This window comes from Leptinotarsa decemlineata, unplaced genomic scaffold, assembly GCF_025532065.1.
Source record: "Leptinotarsa decemlineata unplaced genomic scaffold, Ldec_3_MD MMD2_P_RNA_scaffold_4, whole genome shotgun sequence".
Lineage (NCBI taxonomy): Eukaryota > Metazoa > Arthropoda > Insecta > Coleoptera > Chrysomelidae > Leptinotarsa > Leptinotarsa decemlineata.
The window spans coordinates 5,650,556-5,676,173 of NW_027412531.1; the positions used below are offsets into that span (position 1 = coordinate 5,650,556).

At 34.1% G+C, this 25,618-nt stretch overlaps 1 protein-coding gene and 1 long non-coding RNA gene across 2 annotated transcripts in view; one reads left to right on the forward strand and one right to left on the reverse strand.

The window, feature by feature from the left end:
- The window catches only part of Tmem120b (transmembrane protein 120B), a 67,886-nt gene that overhangs the window by 13,787 nt on the left and 28,481 nt on the right, over positions 1 to 25,618 (forward strand). The window contains exons 3-4 of the mRNA XM_074186731.1: positions 10,084 to 10,254; positions 11,135 to 11,445. Coding sequence (XP_074042832.1) covers positions 10,084 to 10,254; positions 11,135 to 11,445 — 482 coding nt within the window. The remainder of the gene's footprint in view (positions 1 to 10,083; positions 10,255 to 11,134; positions 11,446 to 25,618) is intronic.
- On the reverse strand, positions 999 to 10,172 carry LOC141487585 (uncharacterized). Its single transcript, XR_012468455.1, has 3 exons — positions 10,120 to 10,172; positions 5,892 to 5,973; positions 999 to 3,166 (listed from the first exon to the last, which is right to left on the reverse strand). It is a non-coding gene; the product is annotated as an uncharacterized lncRNA (long non-coding RNA).

Genomic DNA, 25,618 nt, shown 5'->3' on the forward strand with positions numbered 1-25,618 from the left:
TTTTGGACCATATTTAGAACAATTTATTTTTTATCTCTAAAACAGATAGAGATAGGTATAGGACATTATTAACAAAAAAGTATTAAAATACCAGAGCGATTCCAAAAATGTATTAATATACGGGGTGTTCCATTTAAAAAAATTAAGTTGCTAGGACTTTTTGATGGAAGTGGCAACGCCGCAATGCTGAAAATATTTCAGATCGATAGAACAGGTAAGGAAATGTGAGAGGTGACATTTTCAGAAAAATCATGCTTTGCGTTTTCCAGAAACGTCTAACCTACCATCGACCGTGAGTTAAGCTGTATATATTTACAATTCATTTTTTCTTTTCAGATAGTCTTGAAATGTAAGATATAACGCTAATGGATGAGTTGGTGGTTTTTGAATTTGTGATGCTGTTTGTAGGGTCATTTGGTTTTTAATTGACTTTATTGACTTTATTGAAATTTTCAGTTGAATTGTAAATCGTTTTTGCTCTGTTATAAAGACAATTTATTATATCTTTTATTACACGCTTTATATTAGCTTCACATGTATGTATGTTTGTAACTCTCAAGCTCGGGGTCTGTATTTGACAGAATTACCGGCATTACTGCTTGATCTATTCGCTGGCAGATGACGCTGTACGTAACCTCCTTGATATATCGACATTATTGCTTGATCTATTCGCGGGCAGATGGCGCTGTACGAAAATATCAATGGTAATTTTTCTAAACAATATACGGTTGAGTGATCCCAAAGTTTGGATAAAATAAATATAGTTTAAAAAACTAAAAAACACGCTTTTAAAAAACATCGAACTAAAAAATTACAAATATTTTTTTTAAAATGAGCTTAAAACAATAACGAACGAAAGATACTAGTATTATTGTAAAAAAACTTGGCCGATTTGTGCCATATTTTCAACTTTTCAGTTTGATGTTCTTTAAAAGCGTGTTTTTTAGTTTTTTAAACTATATTTATTTTAACACTCAACACTCACATGATGCTTTGATGTGTAATTAGTATTAATACTACTATTAACTAATTAGTATTAGTACTCGAATAGTTTCTTAGCTCTGTTTTTGACAAAATTTTTAAATACGACAAGTTACTGATGAATAGAAAATTTTTCATTGCGAAAAATACTTTGAATTCGCGTAGTAACTCATTGGGTGAACTGAGAAGTTGCCCTTTTCAGACATGTATAAAGTCTTCCATTATAATTTTCATATTTTTTAGATTATGGAAGGTGAAAATACCCAAAGAAGGTGAAAAAACTTCACTAATTTCTGTATGAAAAAAAATTGTGGGTGCTTTTTTTTGACCCAACAAAAGCATTTGATTGTTTAGATCTGACCTACACCGAGATTGAATTATTCTATTATTTCGAAAGCTTTGTGTCAACTTGGAGCAACATCAGACCTCTTCTTCCTATGTAATCTGCCAGTTGCTAATTTAATAGTTAACATAGTGTTCCACCAACAGATACTTTTACTTTCCCAACTTACGGAATCAATAACTAGACATGCTGGACTGAATTCCAAAATCAATGATTCATCAGTATTCAAACTACTGTAAATTTTTCTACTCACATATCTTTTGTTTCGTTATTTTTTTGCGTTGATTTAATTTTTTTTTCAACCTTCTTACTTTCGACAAGGTCGAGAATGAAAAAGATTTACTGGATGATGGGGTAGAAATCCGTACACTCCATTTTTTCCAAATTTTCTTTCGACATGGTGAACTTTCACCTTTTCACAAATTCTCAGCTCCACAAATTTTATTTAAGTAGGTTACTACTTCCACTGTAACACGCTTATATTTCAATATAACCTGAAACTACCATGGTTCGATGATACACTTAAGGATATGAGAAATAATCTTAAGGCAGCAAAAGTCGCAGCAGATATGTCACGAAAGCCATTCTATACGACTGCATTCAAGGCTATGAAGGAAGATTATAAGGTCCAGTTGAAAAAACGAAAAAAAGAAGTAAATGAAAAATTTATATTGAGTTCCACTAATATTTCCAGAGCTTGCTGGAATATAATAAACAGTGAAAGGAACCCTATTAATGCAATTAAACCAGTAGAGCTCTCAGCACAATGCTTGAATGACTTTTCTGCAGTATAGCTGATAATACTATTAAAGCTCTCTCGATTAATGAAATAAATAACTACAAAAACTTTCCCTTGCCATGCGAATCTTTTTTTCTGGACCCTGTCTGTCCTCAAGAAGTAGTTGATACGATAACGTCTCTTAAAAACAGCAACTGTCGCGATACACACGACCTAAATAGCCATATCATTAAGTCGGTGGCTGATATAATTGCAGCTCCACTAACATTACTAATAAAGGAAATCTTTTCAACTGGAATATTTCCAGACGTTTTTAATATTTCAAGAGTAATACCCTTATTCAAAAAAGGTAGGTACTAGATCTTCACCGGATAATTATCTCCCAATTAGCATAATATCTATATTTGGAAAAGTAACAGATAATTTTGAAAAATTCTACCTCAACAATTCACAGTATGGTTTTCGAAGAAATAGGTCAACTACCCAAGGGCATTCAACCTAGTGTCGAACATAGTCGAAGGTCTTGATCAGGCAAAGCACTCTTCTTTGACATTATGTGACCCGACTAAGGCATTTGATTGTGTATCGCATAGTATTTTGATTGACAAAATGGGCTACTATGGCCTCCAGGGCACAGCTCTCAAGCTCGTCCAATCTTATCTAACAAATCGGTGCCAATTTGTTGAAGTGAACTACGTAAAGTCAGACCTCAAATAAATGAAGCATGGTGTTCCTCGGGGATCTGTTTTAGGTCCACTGTTGTTCTTGATCTACATCAATCAACTGTGCAGTCTCATGAAACCAGCAGGGTGTATTTTGTTTGCAGATGATACAACTTTAATGTGCTCTAGTAAAGACTTAAGTAGCTTACATTAGCTTACAATTGGTTTGCTGCTAACAAACTTACCTTGAATAAAGATAAAACTCAAAATATAATCGTTTCTTCCAATCGCAATATTCCCCAATCTAATAGTGTTAAGTTTTTAGGATTCACTATTGATCATAGATTGAGCTGGTCTGATCACATCAAAGCTATGATCAGCCAACTTTCTACTGTTTTGTTCATTTTGCGGGGACTGAACGATGTGGTCACCTTGATGACGCTGAAAAGAGCCTACTACGGATTATTTCACTCAGTTATTTCTTATAGTATTCTCATTTGGGGTCATTCAAGTAACTCGATAAGTGTGTTTAGGTGCCAGAAAAAGGCCATAAGAATTCTAGCTAAAGCAGGTTACAAAGATCATTGTCGTCTCTTTTTATTCAACTCGGCATTATGCCACTTCCAAAACTGTATGTCTATGGAGTGTTACTGGAGATTCATGAAAATGTTGACAAATTTGAAAGACATGGTGAAAATCATGCATATGAAACGAGATCGCAAGTTTGTTGAACCTGCCTAGACATAATCTGACTATCAGTCAAAGAAATTCACTGGACTTAAATCTTTATAATCATCTTCATTCATCTGTGAAATCACTCAACCTGACTAAATTTAAATTTATTATTAAAAGATTTCTCCTTCAACACTGTTTCTATAATATAGAGGAATATATGGAAATGGCGGGATCTTTAACTTACGAACGGCCTCATTAAATCAACATACCTACATTTTAATTTTAGCGACACATTTCAAAGATTTTAAATTTATGATTTTATTTATACTTATATTCTTTACTTATATTTCATAGTATTTCATGCCGTAAATGTACAACTGTAATGTTCAAATGTACTCTACTCTACTCTACTCTACTCTACTCTACTCTACTCTACTCTACTCTACTCTACTCTACTCTACTCTACTCTACTCTACTCTACTCTACTCTACTCTACTCTACTCTACTCTACTCTACTCTACTCTACTCTACTCTACTCTACTCTACTCTACTCTACTCTACTCTACTCTACTCTACTCTACTCCACTCCACTCCACTCCACTCCACTCCACTCCACTCCACTCCACTCCACTCCACTCCACTCCACTCCACTCCACTCCACTCCACTCCACTCCACTCCACTCCACTCCACTCCACTCCACTCCACTCCACTCCACTCCACTCCACTCTATTTCACTCTATTTCAAATTTCAAACAAACCGACTGACGCACTACATTTAACAAACTGTACTCTTTAGAGGAACAAACATTAATGAATGAATAATCATTCCTATTTTCCTATCACTACCACAAATATCTTACATAACTCATAAATACTCAAACCTATTAAAAGAAAAAATATGTTATCGAAATGTTTAATCGAATTCGTATTCACAGCCATCATTTGCCCCCATCGTTGCCTTCGACACTGATGCCAGTTCACACAATCAATTTAAAAAATATATTCTATGCAAAGATGTGTGGATTATGCAAAGAAGTAACTTTCAGGCAAAAACTGGAAGAAAAAGACCTCCTGAAACAGATACTTTCATTTAAACATTGTCTGATTTTGCGTAGACTTTCTTGGAAAGTATTTTGTTTATTAATTCGGCTTTAAACCCTTTGTTAACCGCAATTTGCTTGATGATATCAAGTTCTTTATTGAAATTATCTATTGAAAGAGGAACATTGACTAATCTGTGAATCATGCTATTATAAGCTGCTACTTTGTCTTGATAAGGATGGGTAGAATCGTAATGTATACTAACATCCGTATAGGATGGTTTGTGATAAATTGAACAGTTAGTAGAATGAGCTACAAATATGATTTTTCAATTTATCACAAACCGTCCTATACGGATATTACTATACATTACGATTCTACCCATCCTTATCAACACAAAGTAGCGGCTTATAATAGCATGATTGACAGATTAGTCAATGTTCCTCTTTCAATAGATAATTTCAAAAAAGAATTCAATATCATCAAGCAAATTGAGGTTAACAATGGATTTAAAGCCGAATTAATAAACAAAATACTTTCCAAGAAAGTCTACGCAAAAGCTATTCGAGACGTTTTTCCTATTGATTAGTGGCTTCATTTTTGAGGAAACGAGATATTAAAATTGCATATGGAACAAGTAATATGTTGGGAAAGTTAGTTGAAAATAATAAAGACAAAACATCCAAATTCGAGAAATCAGGAGTATGTAAATTAAAGTGTGGAACGTGTCCTAAGGTATATATTGGTCAAACTGGCAGAACATTCTGTAACCGAATCCAGGAACATCATATGAGCTATGTAAATAAGAAAATAAATTCAACATATTCAAATCATCTAAAAGAAAATCATATCTTCAACGAAGAGTTCGAAATTTTGCACATAGAAAATAAAGGTTTGAAACTGAATGATTTGGAAGCTACGGAAATTGATAAACTTAAAAATTCAGACATTCTAATGAATGACCAACTGGATTTGAATAGATCACTATTATTGAACTTGTTTTCTTGAATAGGTACCGAAAAAGAATTATTATTGATGTAGATGTGAATATGCTTCAGGTATCATAATTGAAGAGGTAGGTATCTTAGGTGGAGGTTTAGGAAATAGTCTCAATTATGGTTACCTGTAGTCTATACATATTAGTGTAAGAAGTAACTTGAAGTATTCAATCACTTGATAAAGCTACTGTGTTAGCGAAACATGTTGTGATATATATTTTTCAATTAAGTTTGTGGAGATCAAATCATAAGGTGTAGTTTGTGAAATTTAAACATTGAATTACACGAAAAAAGAAACTTTAGTGACAAATACTTTTATATGAACACTGTATTATACAAAAAACACTTTCCTCTACTATTTGCATTCCAAATATTCGTTACAGAATTGAATCAGATGGCATTCACAGGATTGCTATACAATATACTAAATGAAAAGTAAAATTTCACTTACATGGGACAATGTCATCCTCACTGGTAGACATCCGATGTTTCGCAGTAAGACACTTGCCTTAACAGCTCTTCAATACCAAAATCTGGATAACATAATAACAAAAAGCATTCATTTCATTCATAAAATTACGACTTTATGTTACGGAATGAGTTCAATTTACTCATGTCATCGATGCTAGTGCGTAATGACAACACAAAAAAAATGTGGGAATCTTACGAAGAAAGGAAGAAAGCAATCAATTTTAAAAGAAGTAACTATATATATATATATATATATATATATATATATATATATAAATGTGTAGATCAGGCAAAGAAGTAACTTTCACACACAAACTGGAAGAAAAAGTCCTCCTGAAACAGCTACTTTCATATAAACATTGAATTACACGAAAGAAAAATACTTTCGAAACAAATACTTTTATATGAACACTGAGTTATACCAAAAACACTTTTCTTTACTCAGTTTGTATTCCAAACATTCGTTGTGGAATTGAATCATATATAATTCACAGGATTCCTACGAAATTTTGTTGATTGACTCCTGAAACATTAGATGTAGTACAAGGTGTTCTGTGATATCAGTCTGTTGCTATTTTGCCACCATCTATATTTTTTTGAAGACGGGTAGCCAAGTACGATCCATTTCTAGAAAGCTGTTCGAAATATACTTCTCTCCAAATATGAGAATACAGGGTGTTTCAAATTCGATCCTCACAATTGGGATCTCGGAAATTATGAGAGATACGAAGATGGAAAAATTGGGGCAAAGTTGTGCGTTTACCTGACTGACAATATGCCGTTGAGAAAGTTCTGTCATTCCGAGTATATCCGGAGATATCCGGATAAAACAGAAATTTCGACAAATGGTTTTAATTTTTTCTGGTTTTATTTTTCGAAGGATTCGAAAATAAATTGCACTTCCACATTTCCATTTTTGTCCCTGCTACATAATGTTGCTTTCAAATTTGCTATCCGTCCACCATCATCAACTGTTTGTTTGAAGGTGGTTGACAATGTTTCGTGGTGTATTTCATCAGTTCGGACTTCCATTGTCTGATATAATATAAATTGATTTGAAATCCCTGAAAAAAATAAAAAGATTAACCGAAAATAACAATTTTATTAAAACAAAAAACTGAAATTACAAGGAAATAACATACAAGCTACAACCAGAAAATAAAAAATTGAAATATTAATAAAAGCTGAAAATTAAAAAATATAATTAACAAAAATGAAAAATTTAAATAAAAAATAAAAATTAAAAGTTTTCAAACCAAGTTACGTCACTGTAACTTGATGACGTAATTTGGTTTGGAATCTTTTAATTTTAATTTTTCATTTTTGTTAATAATATTTTTTAATTTTCAGCTTTTATTAATATTACAATTTTTGATTTACTGGTTGTAGCTTGAATGTTATTTCCTTGTAATTTCAGTTTTTTGTTTTAATGAAATTGTTATTTCGGGTAATTTTTTTATTTTTTTCAGGGAATTCAAATCAATTTATATTATATTAGACAATGGAAGTCCGAACTGATAAAATATACCATCAACTGTATTTTTTGTTATGGGTGTTATATTGGATTCTTTCTGTTTTGAATAGAACCAGATTTCACCTATTCAATAATGTATCATGAGTTATCATTTTTTTTTTCGAAAAATTGGAGATATGTAAAAAAATCATTCTTATCATAATAGGCTTCGACTTTGATGTTTCAAAATTTGACTTTGAATTCATTACACTCAATGACATTTTGTTATTGTAAAAGTCATTGAATTTTTGGGGAAAATTGGATTTCACGAATGAAGAAAAAAGAGATATGATACAAATTCATTACAAATACGATAGAAACAGTGTTAGGACATCGGAAATGTATTTAAACTTGTATCCCGAAAGACGGCAACCACATCGAACTATGTTCAAGTTTATTGGATCAAAATCTCACCTAGTTTGGTTCACTTGAAAAGCGGAGGAAAAAATACGGAGACAGAATGGATCAGGAAACTAAAGAAAATTTGATAAATGATGCTTGTGTGGGGTAAGTTAGACATTTTGTTCTTTTCAATAAAAATGAATAATTTGCAGATAAACATGAACCCGGGAAAATCTACACGTTAAATTTCCTCCGAAATGAATATTTGTCATACAACTGCTTGGAGACATCTCAAGAAAAGCGGTTTGAAATGTTACAAAAGACACATATCTCAAAAATTACATCCAGGTGATCTCGAAAGGCGATCAGAATTTTGTAATTAGCTAATAAAAAGACCTGATTTTCCTGTTTTCCTGGAAAATGTAATTTGGACAGATGAAAGCACTTTTACGAATTGTGGGATATTCCACCGAAATAACGAACACATTTGGAGCATAAACAACCTCAGGCAGTTCCGAGAAATTCGACCTCAAGTGCGATTCAGTATTAACGTGTGGGCAGGAATTTACAAAGATTTTTGGGTCTCCATTTATTTGATGGAATTCTTGAAGGAGAAACCTATCACCAGCTTTTAATGTTGATTTTCAAAGACTATTTGGATGATCTGCCTTTGGCTAACTACAGCAACATCTGGTTTCAACAACCAGACGAGTATCTGACTACCTGGCTGAAAAGTTTGGTGATAAATAGATAGGGAATAATGGCCGGTGAGGTGGCCAGCAAGGTCTTCAGACTTGAGTATTATGGATACATTCTTATGGGGTACACTGAAAAATAAAATTTAGGGTCAGAGGGACTATCAAAATATTGAGGACCTTCAACATAGCATTGTTAGAGAGTTCGGAAGATTGAGGAGGAGAGAAATTAATTGTGTAATGAATAATAATCGAAGAAGGTCACAGTTGTGTTATCATGAACAAGGCCAGCATTTTGAGCATTTGCTGTGATTAACTTTTGTCTTTACAGCCAATTATTGTTATTTGTTCAAAGTTCCAGTTTCATTGAAAAGACACAATGTCTAATTTACCTCATACACACCTCATTTATCAAATTTTGATTGTTGATTCTGTCTCCGTATTTTTTCATTGGCTTTTCAAACGAACCAAACTCGGTGAGATTTTTATCCAATAACCTGAACATAGTTTGAGGTGGTTGTCGTTTTTCGGGATACAAGTTTAAATACATTTCCGATGTCCTAACACTGTGTCTATCGTGTTTGTAATTAATTTGAATCATATCTATTTTTTCTTCATTCGTGAAAGCCATTTTTTGCCAAAAATTCAATGACTTGTACAATAACAAAATGTCATTGGGTGTAACAAATTGAAAGTCAAATTTAGAAACATCAGAGTCAGAGCCTATTATGATAAGAATTAATTTTTTTCAATATCTCCAATTTTTAGAAAAAGAATGATAATTCATGATACTTCATGGAAAAGGTAAAATATGATTTTATTCAAAACAGAAAGAATCCAATGTAGCGCCCAGGAGAAAAAATAAAGTTGATGATGGTGGCCGGAAGACGAAATGTCGTATAGCAAATCTGAAAACATCATTATGTAGAAGGGAAAAAGTGGCAATATGGAAGTGCAATTTATTTCCGAATCTATCGAAAAATTAAACCAGAAAAAAATAAAAATCATTTTCCGAAATTTTTGTTTTTTCCGGATATCTCCGGAATTTCAGAACTTTCTCAACGGTATATTGTTAGTCAGGTAAATGCGCAACTTTGCCCCAATTTAATCATCTTCGTACCTCTCATAGTTTCCTAGATTCCAATGGTGAGAATCGAGTTTGAAACACCCTGTATACGCAGATTCTTTAACTTTAAATCTCTTAAAGTGAGGTTCATTAGCAATAATTCTCGTCTTGTTTCATTCAACTCGATGTTCACCTTACTTTTCAATAACTGAAGTAAATATTATAATGATGGTTTATAAAATAAAAACTTGATGTATTATTCGTCACATCCTTTTAGATCTTCTGCATAGGAAATGCACGAAGGAATTAATAAATGGAGCAAGGTGCCTAAAAAACTTAACTAACAACGGTGAACAGAAAGAGAATGGAGGATTGAGTAGTGTTGAATTGCCAGATTTTTACTCATCACCGTCAAATCATTCAAATATGAATAAACACATACAAATATAGCCCTAAGTCAACCTTTTTGCAATATCTTGCAAGCTCTACTTTTTTTATAATAAATTATTAAACAATTCCATTCACGTTGATTCTTACTTCTGCTGTTTTCTCACAGATTGGGAAAGAAGAAAATAAATAAAGAAAAACTCACCGAACTTAAAAGTGATATAATGAAGAGAAAAGCCCAATTGTATGAGGTTGAACAGACATTACCAAAACCAAATGGCATTTATTTGAAAATCATTTTAGGAAATGTGAACGTGTCCATTCTCAGTAAGGAAGAAAAGTAAGTAAGAGTTGAAATATTTTTTGATTTACCGTAATAAGATAAGATAAAATAAGATTAGCGCGGTAATCAATCAGAAGCTACGCGCGGTAGCTTCTGATTGATCGACTGGATGACGGCAAAAATGAAGGAGTGGGGGTGGTCTGAAGTGGGCTTTAAATATCTAAGGCCCAATTCACACAAAATCGACGTCTGGCAGAGACGAGGCGTCCATTCGGTGTGAAATGGGCCTGAGGTCCAAAAATCGCCAGAACGGACCTGCTCAAATGTGCACGTGTTTTCCAAAAGAAATGAGCCAGAACTCTTGTAGCTTTATTACTGATCTTGGTGCAACATCATCCTCCTCCTCCTGATGATGCTAACTTGGTTAACAATGATACCACTTATTGTCCTTCTAACATGTTGGATCGCACGTTAAAAGTTAAACCCTTCTAGTCATCGTCGTCGTAATTATTTTTTGTCCTGCCGTCTTCCTAAGCCTTCATGCTTGATTTTGAAAATCGTCAACGTCTCGAACGCCACATCGCTCCATAAAACAAATGATTTATTTCATAATCGACAACACCATATCTGTTATGCTTGCGCTGCACGCCGTCAACACGTTATCTTTATAACGGATCAACTTGATACCATCTCCATCTCTCTCACACTCATACGTCAAATTGTCCTCCCACTCTTACACACACACACACACACATACACCTCTTATGGAAAAGTGGAGGAGTGGGGGTGGACTGAAATACGGCATTTCCCACTTACATCTTTAGCAACCCCTTTTTGATGAGTTTGTTGAATTTTTTTAGACAGCTTTAGTCAAATTATAGCTAGAGAAATATTTATGCCACACTATAATTTCTCATGTGATATTTTAATTTTTCAGGTTCAAATATAAAGATGAATATGAAAAATTTAAATTGATACTAAGTATCATTGGTATTGTTATGGCTATTCTTAACTTTTCTGTGAGATTTCGACCATTAGAACTCAGCTATATATTTTTATTAGTTTGGTACTACTGTACTCTAACTATCAGAGAAAGTATACTGAAAGTGAATGGATCCAGGATCAGGGGATGGTGGAGACTACATCACTTCCTTTCCACAGTGGCAGCTGGAATATTACTCATTTGGCCGGACAACGAAAGCTGGTCCTACTTCAGGAATCAGTTCATGGTGTTTAACATCTATATAAGTGAGTAAATTATTTACATAATAATGCTATAAAATTCCACTTGTCTACTACTTGCTGAAGGTACGAAACTAAGGTAATATTGTTTTGTGTGAAAAATATTCTGTGTGGAATACTCAAAACTATACAGGATAAAACAAAAGACGATAAAGAAAATATATAATTCATTATATTCACTGAATAGGTTACAATTTCTGGAACATTGACTGGATAAATACAAAGTAAATTCCACTCATATGAATTTAGAAGCGATAATAGTTTTTAAAGTTCAAATTTTGTTTATTTGATCTAATATTTATATGATGGAGTCGGCCGATATTTGATGAAAATCCATAACGTATCCAAGAAACACTTTATTTTGAGATTTTTGCTACCCAGCTTTACAAACACGCAACACGTATTTCTCTATACAATAGCTTCTTCAGGCGCTATTCTTCAGAAGCTATTGTATAGCGAAACACATGTTGCGTTTTTCTAAAACTGTGTAGTGAAAATCACACCAACATTTAAATCGTATGAATTATGAATTGGTTAGTTTTTGAGTACAGTTCAGATTTTTTCCATTTCATACTGCAAAGTTTGATTTTAGAGTTAGTATCGTCAATTGTTCAATTTTCTATAGGCATTCTTTTCTGAGAGGATATAAATACTGAAGTGAACATATTCCATCAATATATTTTCAACAATTATGATACCTTGGCAGCACTAAAAGAAACAAAACTTATGAAACCGAGACTACCAATATAATATAAAATACTACAATATAAAATTAATGGTATCTTCGTGTAATAAAGTCCTCAATAAATTCAAACATAGCAAAAATAATTTGCAAATTTTAACGCGATTGCAATTTAAAAAAAGGATATATGAAATATTTTGTTGATAAACATCTTTCATATATTGAATTTCTATGCCGAAGGTTGAAACTTTTAAATATCAATAAATTGATGGATGTAGTTACTACGTGGTAGGAGATCATGAAAATAAGAAAAACATAGAAAACATACAAAGTTATATTTCTTATTTTTCATTCTGAATATCAACAATTTCCTAGAAAAAAAAAACCATTCCGCGAAATTCAAACAACCCTAATGACACCACCAAACCGTTATTTCAACACCTCGACACGGGTTTCGATCACCAAGTGATCATCTTCAAGAGGAAGATCAAACTAATCATACTTACAAAGTTGTCCTTATTTATACCATAGATACCTCTTCTAGGTACCTGCGTCTTGAGTGTCTTAAATAATTCCACAATATTGTCTTATCTACTAGTCTTACATCTGTATCTGTAGAGTAGGAAGGGTGAGTGTAGACCCACAGCACTTAGGCCACATGTGACCCATTGTACATCTTCTCGAGGAGTTATCCTCCTATTTCATCGTCCATCCTGTCCTTTCCAGGAAGGTGGACAGGTCACTAGGAGACATCTCCCTTTATATTGGCAGGTGTAGGCCAAGACTCGCCGAACACACACTCTCTTTGGCAACCTTGAGGTGTCTTACGGTGGCTTCCGCGAAGGTTTTGGAAGGTGCAGCGACATTACTGTCGTTGCGCGGCTTCTTCAACCTTCTTGGGGTTCCCTCCGTGGAGGTGCACAAGTGAGGGAGCTTTCCTGCAGGGGCAGCCGGTTCCTTTTCCTCATTCAAGGTGGAGCTCTTGGCGCCCGCTGCAGGAAGTGCTATTGCTGTTGGAGGTGGAGTGGGAGAGGAGGAGGGTGCACTTATAGTTGCTGCCACTCCTGCCTCTTCCGCTCTCTTTCTCCTTTTGGCCTTGGTGCCGCAAAAGCGCTTACGCCTTGGCCTTTGTATTACATCACGAGGTGATCTGCTATGTCCAGCCTCATTCCAAGTGGTAGATTGGGGTGGGCATTTCTGTTCCTCTCCCTGCGGTCATTCAGCTGTGGGCACGATTCCTTACACCTTAGCTTGGGTATTTTGGTCCACGGTGGCATGTTTTGCAGAGGATTTTGGGGAGTTTTACTTCCCCTCACCCTATTTATTTCTGCCACTGACCAGGAGTCCGGCGACCCCGTCCGTAAGGACACATTGGCTTCCCGGACAGGGCCTCCAGCCCCCTGGCCGTTCCCCTATCCGCCACCTGGGGACGCGCCCGATAGGTAGCCCAACACACGTGACTAGTCTTACATTAATTTTACAATGTGTCCTTATGTTATAGTCAGATAAATCTAATAATTAAAATATTATTTTAACAAGCTATATAGTATACTATCAGGTATTGGTTCACCATCGTTATTCATAATATTTATGTTCACTTATTTCTACACTCTCATAGGAATCTAGATGTTTATGAGAGTGTTGACAAGGTAACTTGTCTAGACAAGTCAACAACAACAGGCATTTAGATGCCTACGAGAGTGTAGAAATAAGTTAACATAATAATATTATGAATAACGATGGTGGACCAATACCTAATAGTATACTACATAGCTTGTTAAAATAATATTTCAATTATTAAGCTTACCTGACTCAGCGGCGGATCAACATATTTGCCGCCAGTAGGCTATTCAAATTTTGCCGCCCCTTCTGACCTCTGCATTTCGATACCCTACATGGACAAAAAACGGTGGACGAAAATATTTTAGAATTAAAAGACTGAAAAATGATTCTTTGTTTTTAAAAACATTCATATCTTATGAAAAATTAAGAACTGAGTCCTTCTGAAACAGCTATTTTCATATAAACATTGAATTACACGAAAGAAAAATTTTTTTCGAAACAAATACTTCTATATGAACACTCAATTATACAGAAGATACTTTTCTCTACTCAGTTTGTATTTCAAACATTCGTTGTGGAATAAAAATCAGATATCATTCACATGGTTCTACTTTAAATAAATGGTAACAAATTGCACTTACATGGAACACTGTCATCCTTCGCATTAAGACACTTGCCCCAAGGCTCTTCAATACCAAATTGGATAACATTATAGAAAATCACATAATTCCCTCATCCTCATCCTTTTTTTGTATCAAGATGGAGTAGTAGAAAGTCAAAAACTTTCTTTCACAAAAATTAAACACTCCTAAAAATAAAACCCCTTCAATTCATAATAATATACTTGACAACAAAATCTAAATTTGCAAACCTTCTAAAACAGTAATAGAAGTTAAATTAATTACTGATTCGTTATGGATGATTTATACATTAGGATTACTTATACCTGCAATAAGTTTGTATTGTGATGTCTCCACTTAATCGGTGAACGGTGTTGTTATGTTATAAAAATTATGTTTTGTTTTGACAAAAATTAAATAGGGAACGGGCCTTCCCAGTTTGTATCGCAGCTATATATCTTTCTCTCTTGCTCCCGAACTCAATTCTGTCACACGTAACGGCTCCCTCGGCGCCCGACCCCCCCGCGCTTTCATTTCGGCCAGACACTTTTAGCAAATGATATTATGATCGTCATTGTTTGATTGAAGGTGGTTGACAATGTTTCGTGGTGTATTCATCAGTTCGGACTTCTATTGTTTACTATAATATAAATTGATTTGAAATTCCAGAAAAATATTAAAAAGATTTACCGAAAATAACAATTTTATTTGAACAAAAAAACTGAAATTACAAAGAAATAACATAAAATCAAACAACAACCAAAAAATAAAAATTGAAATATTAATAAAAGCTGAAAATTAAAAATTATTATTAACAAAAAATGAAAAATAAAAATTAAAAAGATTTCAAACCAAGTTATGTCACGACGTTTCTATTGTTAGTATCCACAATCGCCTTCAGGTGATAACTGGATTTATTCTTCCGAGATCCGACTATTTATAGGCCATTCGAGTGCTTTCACCTATCCCCTCTTCTCCTCTCTCTCCGCTTCATTGGTTTTTAGCGGGAGATGACCGTTTGGCGGTAGTTGGTCGTTTTTCGTTTGATTAGAGGTTTCCATATGTTACGTATCTCTATGCTAGCTTGACTCAATGCGTTGTTGGACAACATATACGCGGCTTCTTTGAATTTTCTCCTAAACCAGTGTTCCTCTTGATTTCAGCTTGAGCTCATCATCGTGTTTCGATATGACAGTCATCTGTCATTTACGGTCTCTCATCGTGCAATTGTTAGGCTAGTAAGCATCATCAGGAGATGACTGAATTCCATGCTTTGTCGTATGAAGCTTCATTTTGCGAATTTTCGGAACCCTGAACGGAACCTTGCGGAACACTCAACCAATTTGTGAAACAGTGTGGTGTCGGTCAGCCAATCAGGGAACAAATATCGGGTGGTTGTTTATGTTAGATGAAATTGAACTAGAGAATAAGGGCCACATAATGATAATAATGATGATGATAAAACATAAAAACGTTGAAGGTGACGTCGTCGGCGTGGTGACGTGATAGAAAATGTGTGATGATTTGTGAAAATGCAAGAGTTATTACAAAAAAAAACAAAGATGACGCAATATGTTAGAAGGGAATTAAATGATTGGAACGAGAAAATAACTTTTTAAAAAGAATTTATTTTACAAACTAGAGACGACTGTCTCTTACGAGAGCTACAAACAGAATGATAATTAATATAATGTTAACTGGATGCTAACTGCATGTCGAGATAAGGGATTCCTGGAATATCTCTTACTCAGCTGAATCTCCGTGTGAATGGCCGTGTCGTGGGAACTATGACCACGTAACTCCTCCCTCCTTAGGCCGAAAAAATAATGGGATTATTTTGGCGGCTTGGAACCATATCTTCGTCATTGGTATTTTCTTCTTTTTGGGGTGTTTTGAAGCAACACCATCCCAGTATACGGGTTTTAATCCAATTTTTCTTAAAAGCTGCCAATATCAGGACAATTATTGTGATAGTAACTCCTGCAAAAACGCCAAAAATGGTAGTGTTATTTTCGGAGTTGTTAAATTTGTGGATTGGTTTCAATCGGTCCACTATATTGTTGATTTCGTAGAGTTCTTCAAAATTTAGTCTCGAGAAATTTTGTGTTTCATATATTGTTGACTTCTCGATATTTTTCATTTCAATTTTAGGTAAGATCAGTGGCTTGCCTGTTCCTATTTTCACGTTGTTGGTGAAAATCTTGTTTCTCACTTCAATTTGGCAATTTTTCGGGATCTTGACTAGGGTGGGCGCTTTTATTTCCAAATATTGATCGGTTTTACACTTGGAAAATATTCTTTCGCTCTGTATCGGAATTACCAGGATTTCTTCTTGAGTGATTTGTTCGATAATCGACTCTGCCACATTGATTGGAAGAGGCTGACAATTATCGGCGACTTTGCCTTCGATCAGGTGGGATGTGCATTGGTCTTCGGAAAAGTAATCTTCTGGACAATAATACGTTTTCTCTAATACTGGGCATGGACTGTCTTCGAACTGGATATTGTGGTTTGCTCGTGCCAAATATGGGTATTTTGGGATAAAAATACTGTGATTTTGGATGATAGGATAAAGGTGGAAAAATGTAAGAACTTCGTTTCCGACAATAGGAACGTGTATTGCGAAAATTATTCTGTCATTTGAAAAAGTTACTTGTGCACCGAAAAATTGATAATATGTCAACATACTTTCAAATTTCGGGATTTTTGAATCAGAGTAGATGTTGCTTAAATAATTTATTATTTCTTTCAGTTCAGAACTAGGTATTATTGAATTGTGTAAGGTATTTAACTTTGCAAATGTGATAGCATCTTCTAGATTATCGATAAAAGTAATAATATTTTGGCAGTCAAGGGTTATTTGTGAAACAATTCCTTGAAAACTAATGTAATTCGTCAGGTCGCCAATGGTTTTTTGAACTGCAACTTGAAATGTTTTTAGACTGTTTTCTAATTTTTTCTTGATTTGAATTCAAAATTTGGATAGTTTTTATTATAGTGATTGATTAATTTTTTGGACAGAGAGATTTGCATGTTTACCTCATTAATCATATTTTCTTGGTTACGTTCTAATATAGCGATACTTTCGTCGTATCGTTTACCATCATCAGCATCAAGAGTACCGAATAACCAATTTTCGATTTTTCCAATAACATTTATCATACCTCTTTTAATACGGATATGGGTTGGAGGTTTTCTAATTTCTTTTTGTCATTTCAATAAGATACTCGGTTCTGACTAGCAGGCTGTATGCTAATCCATGATAGGAAATTGGGTTATTAATTGTTCCCTTATCAAAATTATTTTTGATTATTTGGAAGTAGTCGTCTAGTTTGTTTAATTGTTTTATAATAGAGCTAAGTTCTATGTAATATAAAAATGTATGTTTGCTGTATATAATTCTTGCATTTCCCAGCTGTATGGGAAGGATGGGGTTGATTATAGGGGTTATTTGAATATCGTCACTTTGGACTCGGAGCACGTGAAGTAGAAGGTATAGCGGTATCAACACGTGTATCTTCATGTTCTTTTACTCCCTGTAACAAAAGTTTTTTTGAAATTTTTGGTTTTCTGGCTATTGTTTTATGGTAGGTGCCTTTATTTGTTTTAAGTTTTATATCGGTCTCTTCAATAATTTCAGTTTTCTTAAATTTCGGTCGATCTTTATTTCGCGCCTTTGTTCTAATATACGCAACTTGTTGATTTGCAAACTCTGGGGTTCATTTCGTTGGGTATTTCTGTTTTCAATGACTTTTTCTTTAGTAATTTGGTTGGAATTTTGAATAGATTGATACAGTTTTTTGACATTTTCTTTGTGTTTTTGAACATAATCGGAAACAATTATACGATCATTTAAATCAAATGGGTCTGTGTTATTAATATGACCTTTAATTACTTCGAAAGGTGTAAATTTGGTAACACTATGTATTGAATTATTATAGCCAAAGACAGCTCTTTTCATCAGCTGTTCAGGTGTGAACGATTTTCCTTCTTCCTTTAAGCATCGATAATGCTCAATCAGTGTTGAATGAAATCTTTCAACTGGTGAATTAGAATTACTGTTTTTTGAAGTTGTGTAATGCAACTCAATGTTATAAATTTTACAAAAGTTTTCTAGATCTTTATTTTTGAATTCGGTGCCTGAATCAGCGGTTATTTTGAGTGGTAAACCGTGATGGGTAATAAAATTGAGTAGATTTTCGACTACTAAAACTCCGGTTAAGGATTTTAATGGATATGCCTGACCGTATCGTGAAAATGTGTCGATAATTGTTGAAAAAGTTTCGTTTGAAATTTTGAATGTATCTATGTGAACATGCTCAAAAGGCTTAGAAGTTGTAGGTGTTAGGTTGAATTTAATTACAGGAGGATTCCGATCGTATTTATTTTCTGACATGTTTCGCAATTATTAATATAATTTTGTATGTCTTCTGCCATTTTTGGCCAAAAAAATCGTGAACTGAGGGATGCCCTCATTTCATTTATGCCTCTATGGCATGTTTTCTTAACGTGATAACATTTAAGTTTCTCTTTCTGTTCTTTCGATGTTTCTACATCCTCTAAGAATGTTGGACAATGAACAATTTTGAATGAAGAATTCTTGAGTAAATTTTGGATTGTTGTATTGAACATTTGTGAGACTGCTGGATTTTTAAAATGGAAGGCAAATGTTTGTTTTGGATCGATATATTCTTTAATAAGTTTAACAATATTCTCGCTCAGGTTTTTAGAGGGTATGGTAATATAAGATCGCAAATTCTCGAATACCTTTTCTATTCTACATTTAAGTTTTTCTATGTCACCAATAGCTACAATTATTTGATTTTTATATGTATTAACTGGTCTTTCTGAAATGGGAATTTGAAAGACAGGGTCTTCGAGAGAAGTGTGAACGGTTTGTGAATCTGATGTTTTTTCGATTTCATTTGCTTTTGGGGGAACAATTTGAATATCAGATAATATGTTAATTTGTTTTTTCGGTTCTTGCGGTTCCAGGACTTCATTGAGAACGTCATTGTCTAAGACTGGAATATTGTCGTTATTCAAATAGATGTCGATAAGTTCGTTTATGTCTCCAGGATTATTTTGAACTGAAAGTGTTTCGATAGCATTGAAGTCATTTGTATGAGGATTTCTGGAAAGAGCATCCGCTGCTTGGTTGCATTTTCCTTTCTTATATTTTACAACATAGTCGAATTCCTCTAATTTCAAACGCCATCGCACAAGTCTTGAATTAGGTTCCTTTAGTGAGAAAAGCCACTGAAGGGGTTTGTGGTCTGAATAAATTGTAAACTTTCTGCCGAAAAGGTATGGTCTGAAATATTTGCAGCTCCATACAATCGAAAGAAGTTCTTTTTCGATAGTTGAGTAATTAATTTCAGGTGGGTCAAGTGTTCGAGAAGCGTAACAAATTGGGTGTCCATTTTGTGACAAAATGGCGCCAAGGGCGTAATTTGAAGCATCAGTTGTGACTTCAAAGGGTTTTTCAAAATCGGGGTATGCGAGAACCGGTTCTGAAGTCAATACCGATTTACAAGTATTGAAACATTCGATAAATTCTTTAGTGTGTTCAACTTTTGCGTTCTTTTTAAGACAACTTGTGAGAGGTTTTGTTAGTTTTGCGAAGTTGTTTATAAATTTTCGATAATATCCCAATAATCCTAGGAATGACTTTATTTCTCGTTGTGTTTTTGGGATTGGAAAATTTTGAACAGCTCTGATTTTCTTTGGGTTTGGTTTTATGCCTTCGGGCGTAATAACATGACCCAAAAATTCTACCTCTTTTCTGAGAAACTCCGATTTATCCAGTTGGATCTTAAATTGTGCCTCTCGTAATTTAGAGAAGACCAATTTCAAATTTTGGATGTGTTCTTGGAGTCCAGTGCTGAAAATAATTATGTCGTCCATGTAAATCATGCATACCTTATTCTGTAGGTCTTTCAGAACCTCGTCTAATACGCGCTGAAGACTTGATGGACCGTTCTTAAGGCCATACGGAAGTCTCAGGTACTCGTAGTGTCCGTGCTCTACATTAAAAGCCGTTTTTTGGATTGAATTTTCGGCCATCTCGATTTGATGAAAACTGCTTGCCAAATCGAGGGTGCTAAAGTACTGAGCTCGTCCCAGTTTATCTAAAATGTCGTTTATGTTTGGGAGTGGGTAACGATCACTAATGGTTTTATCATTAAGTTTTCGATAGTCGACTACCACTCTCCATTTTGGCTTCCCGGAAGCGTCCATCTTTTTTGGAACTATCCAGACCGGGAAGACCAGGGACTACAGCTTGGTCGTATTATATTTTTTTCAAGCATGTCTTTTATTTGACGCTGAACTTCGCTCTTATGAACGTATGGATACCTGTATGGTCTGGTATGTATGGGTATTTCGTCTGTGGTCTTGATTTCGTGTTTGACCTTGGAGGTGAATGTTAATTTATCTCCAGGTTTCAAAAATATGTCTGAAAATTCTTTACAGAGTTTCAGTATAGCATTTGTTTCTTCCTTGTTCATGTGGTCTGTACGTATCAAATCAGCGATATTAATTTCGGTTGCCAATTTAGGTGAGTCCGTCCCTGTATTTTCGAAAGTTTCGTAAGAATACATTTCGAAAGTAGAGGATTGAAAGCTCTCTACAGGAAGCGGTTGTATCAATTTCACTGATATTGTTCTATCGGTGGGGTTTTGTACTTCCATAAGGGCGTAACCATTTTTTGAAGTTGTCAATATTTGCGGAATGAAAAGATCATTGAGTGTTCCCTCAAGGGTAAGAATTTCACCTTCAGGAACTGTGACAGGCAGATATTTAAGTACTCTTTCTTGTGGGTTGACAGAGAAAGAAAAACTCGTATCTGTAGACTGTCTGAACTTGAAAGGAATTTCAACATGATTTCCTATCAGTCTCTTATTCACAAGGTCTATATTCAGATGCATATTTATCAAGTCTGATAATCCTAAAACTCCGTCAAAGTAATCGTGGAAATCAAATAAAATAAAAGTAATTTCATAGTTTGTGTTGAACTCTGGAAAAGCAGGTATCGAGGCTTGGTACCTTACTTTCTGACTTCCTAAAGCCGTTTTGATAATAGTATTTGAATGATAAATTTTGTTTGGGAATAATTTTTCAATAATAGATGGTTTAATAATGGATCTTGAACTTCCAGTATCGATTAGTAGTTTAATAATTTTATTTTTGTGACTAACTTCGACATAAGGTAATGCATTGTTACAAAATGCATTAATTTCGGCTAAGTATGATTTTCGAATTGGGTTGTTAAATGAAAATTTCCAGTTTCATCACAATCTATGTCGCTTAAGTATTCATTCTGAAAATTTGGTTCATTTTCTAAATAAACAGCATTTTCTGAAGAGTATGCTTCTTCACTGAGGGTGGGATTATCATAAAATTGTTGATCAGTGTCATTATATTGGGGAAATTCATCGTATTCGTTAGAAAATAATTCCTCAGATATAAAATTGGGTGTTTGACTTGCGGTAAACATTTTTTGAGGGTTTCGGTAATTATTAGTGTTCCTAAAAGTGTTGTTTTGTTGAGAAAAAGGTTTTTGAGACATTTTTGTTGGGTTTCTTGATGTAGTGGACATGGGTTCCGGTTTCGGTAATTGATTAGGTGGAATATTTTTTGGTTTAAAAACATTCTGAGGAGGTCCGAAAACTTCTCGGTTTGTAGGGTATCTTTGCGGTGGTAATTGTCTAGGTTGGATATTTATTGGTTGGCTAGGCCAATTAGGTCTAGTTGAAAATTGTGGATTGAAAAAATGTTCATTTTTTGAAAAATAATTTGGGTTAGAAAAATTTTCGTTTTGAAAATTTTGTCTTTGATGTTGTATAAATCTAGGGCCATTTTGGTTGACGTTTGGTATGATGGATTGTCTACCGAAAGTATTGAACTTTGATTTATAATCGTTTAACGAACCATACATTTTTTCAAAATTTTCGAACTCGTTTACGTATGCTATGGCATCTTCCAGTGAGGCTGGCTTTTTGAGATGCATATTATTTCTCAAAATACCAGGACAACCAGCAATGAAAGTACTGAGGGCTACTTTATCATAGTGAGTTGTTTGGTAAAGTTTTTCTTCTGGAGTTAAGTCTGGGTTGTTACTGACTCTTTGAACTACATTACTTTTGATTAATTGAATTCTACTACCGAAAGTCATTAGGTCTTCTCCTCTATGGGGTCGACTTCTAGTTAATTCTTGAACTAAACAGTCCAAATCTCTCCTATCCGAAAAACATTGTTTCAGAGCAGATTTTAAGGCGTCCCAAGTATTAAGTTCGGTTCTGTTACCAACCATATACTCGGCTTTACCTGTCAATTTTTCTTGAATACATTCAAGAACGTGTTCATTAAGTGAAGCATCATTAAACACATTGTACGCGTTAACTATAGCATCGCATCTACTGATAAATTTGTTCAATGTATTGCTATCACCATCAAAAGTTTTTAAATTGTTTATTCTAGATTTGAAAAGGTTCCAATTTATTTGAGTTGGTTGGGGTGGAACTGGTGGAACCATTGTGGGTTGAAAAGTATTATCAAAATTTTCAGTATTATTTGCTGAACTTTCTTGAAATGATAAACTATTCAATCGTGATAAAATATCTTCAATTTCACTCATAAATAAATAATTGTTTTTCTCAATAAATACTTTCTTAAAATTACTCGTCTCGAATAGACAACAATTTGTTCGCAATGAACGGTACTATATATCTTCGCCGAAGTCCTTATACAGAGGGTTCGTGAAGGCAAGAAGGAAATATTTGGCACTTACTTGTAAGTTCCAGTTCCTTCTCCGTTGATTCCTTGCAGCTTCCCTGGGGCTCTGTCGTCTCCTTGTCCGCTCGTTCTGGGTGGTCCTCGAAGGATTCTTGTTGAATTTGTGCTGAAGGGGTTGAAACTCCACGACGCAAAAAGTTCGTTTTCACGCTGCACAAATCCTACTGACTGCGCCAATTAAATGATTGGAACGAGAAAATAACTTTTTAAAAAGAATTTATTTTACAAACTAGAGACGACTGTCTCTTACGAGAGCTACAAACAGAATGATAATTAATATAATGTTAACTGGATGCTAACTGCATGTCGAGATAAGGGATTCCTGGAATATCTCTTACTCAGCTGAATCTCCGTGCGAATGGCCGTGTCGTGGGAACTATGACCACGTAACTAGGGCACTAAGTTGTATCTTCTATGTTATATCATCACGTGCAGCACATCGAATGAAAGGAAAAAGGAATGTTGAATTTATTGGTCAAGAAAAACAGAAATTGCGGTCAGAGGAGCACTACACTACAATAACTTCGATACGTACAGCATATCAAATGAAAGAAGAGGCCGATTCGAGAACGTAGTTGATGTTGGGGAGACGTACGGGATAACAAGTGGTGTACTGACGAAAATACAAACATGGTGGGCCATAGGGGCGCTTAGTCGGTTCAGGTCGTGTGATATGTCCTCTATTTGGGTGTAGAACTTTAATTTGGTACGAGTTGTAGATTTGGTGCTAATGGCTTATATTTTAGGCACAATTCCTTAGAAAAAAACAAAGATGGCATGCAATATGTCAGAAGTTACATCTTCACTATTGATAGTAGGATCGGTATACAGCACGTCAAATGAAAGGAGGGATGTTGAATTTATTCTTTCTTATTTGAAGTCTCATTAAATTTTGGTTATCGTGTATACAACTAATTGCTCATTAGAATAATAAATTGTTTTAGTTTTCGGGAATAACATTTCAGACATTTTTAATTGAATAGTCATTTGGAAAAGTTGTTTGGAATTGTCAGAATCCTCATATCTCAAATGTCATTCTCCATCCTCCATTCATGAACAAATTATGATTGTTATGATAATGGTACATTATGTACCATTATCGGTACATAATGTACATATAGTAAGTCAATAATTGTAATATATGTTATATACATATTAAGAATAAAAATAATAGTTAGTCATACTTGAATAACAAATTGAAGCATAAAGATAAAATATAAATATAAAAACATAAAACACGGCACCTAGTATATAAAGGTTACAATTTAAAGACAAATACATATATAATATTACATCAGGAATTATTCCCAGGAATTATCACTCCAATAGTATTTTAAACTATATACATTTTTTTATTAAGAATAGTTTCATATTATTCTTAAAGATTTTATATGATTTTCACTCCTTGATTGAATCAGGTAATTTATTATAAAGTGAGCATTAGCATTATTGGAGAATTTTTAAATCTATTTGATTTGTGCGAGGGTATCCTTAACATACCACCAACACGTGTATGATAATAATGAGTAGAAGCATTCGTTTCAAAAGATGCAAGATTATTTCTTACATCAGTCACACATTTGAATATATATATATATATATATATATATATATATATATATATATATATATATATATATATATATATATATATATATATATATATATATTACAATGTAGGTTTTCACGGATGGTAGAATATGATGTGTTGTTTTTCCGGGTGTTCATCCGTTGTGTACTATTCGATAGTCGACGTTTCGCCATCATCTCAGATGGCATTATCAAGACGAGTTACTGCTTCGCTTCGAGAGGTGTAACTGGCGAAACGTCGACTATCGAATAGTACACAACGGATGAACACCCGGAAAAACAACACATCATATATATATATATATATATATATATATATATATATATATATATATATATATATATATATATATATATATATATACAGGGTCCTGCAACAGTGGCGCGGTGTTCCATATCTCTATATAGGAAGTAGATAGGAATCTAATTTTCTATAATATTACCTTATTGCTCGAGCTCGACAAAATAAAAATATTGGCGGTCACACAGGGTGTTCGATTTTTTCTGGGCGGATCCCAACTGTGTCTTTTTAAATGGCAACCTATATTTTTTATCGCTTTTTCGGTTTCTTCATAGAAAATAAAATAAACTTTATGTATATCTGCACTTCGAAAATATTGATGGTTTTCGAGATATCTAGCATGACAGGTTTTTTTTTCCAATATTCGTCACTCAGAATATTTGAAATTATAAAGTGGTGCCAAGTCCAGTTGAAATTTTTTTTTTGTCGAATATTCTACATTGGTAACTCTCTCAAACGATATATCTGAAATCGACCTGTGATATACAGGGTATGAAAAACCGCTTGCCAAATATTGTAAATGAAAATTTGCAAAATCTTCCTTATATTAAATGGAACACCCTGTATATTATTGATCCATAAGAAGCGCCAACGAAACCTCTACAAATTTTATTAAGTATTCCCTAT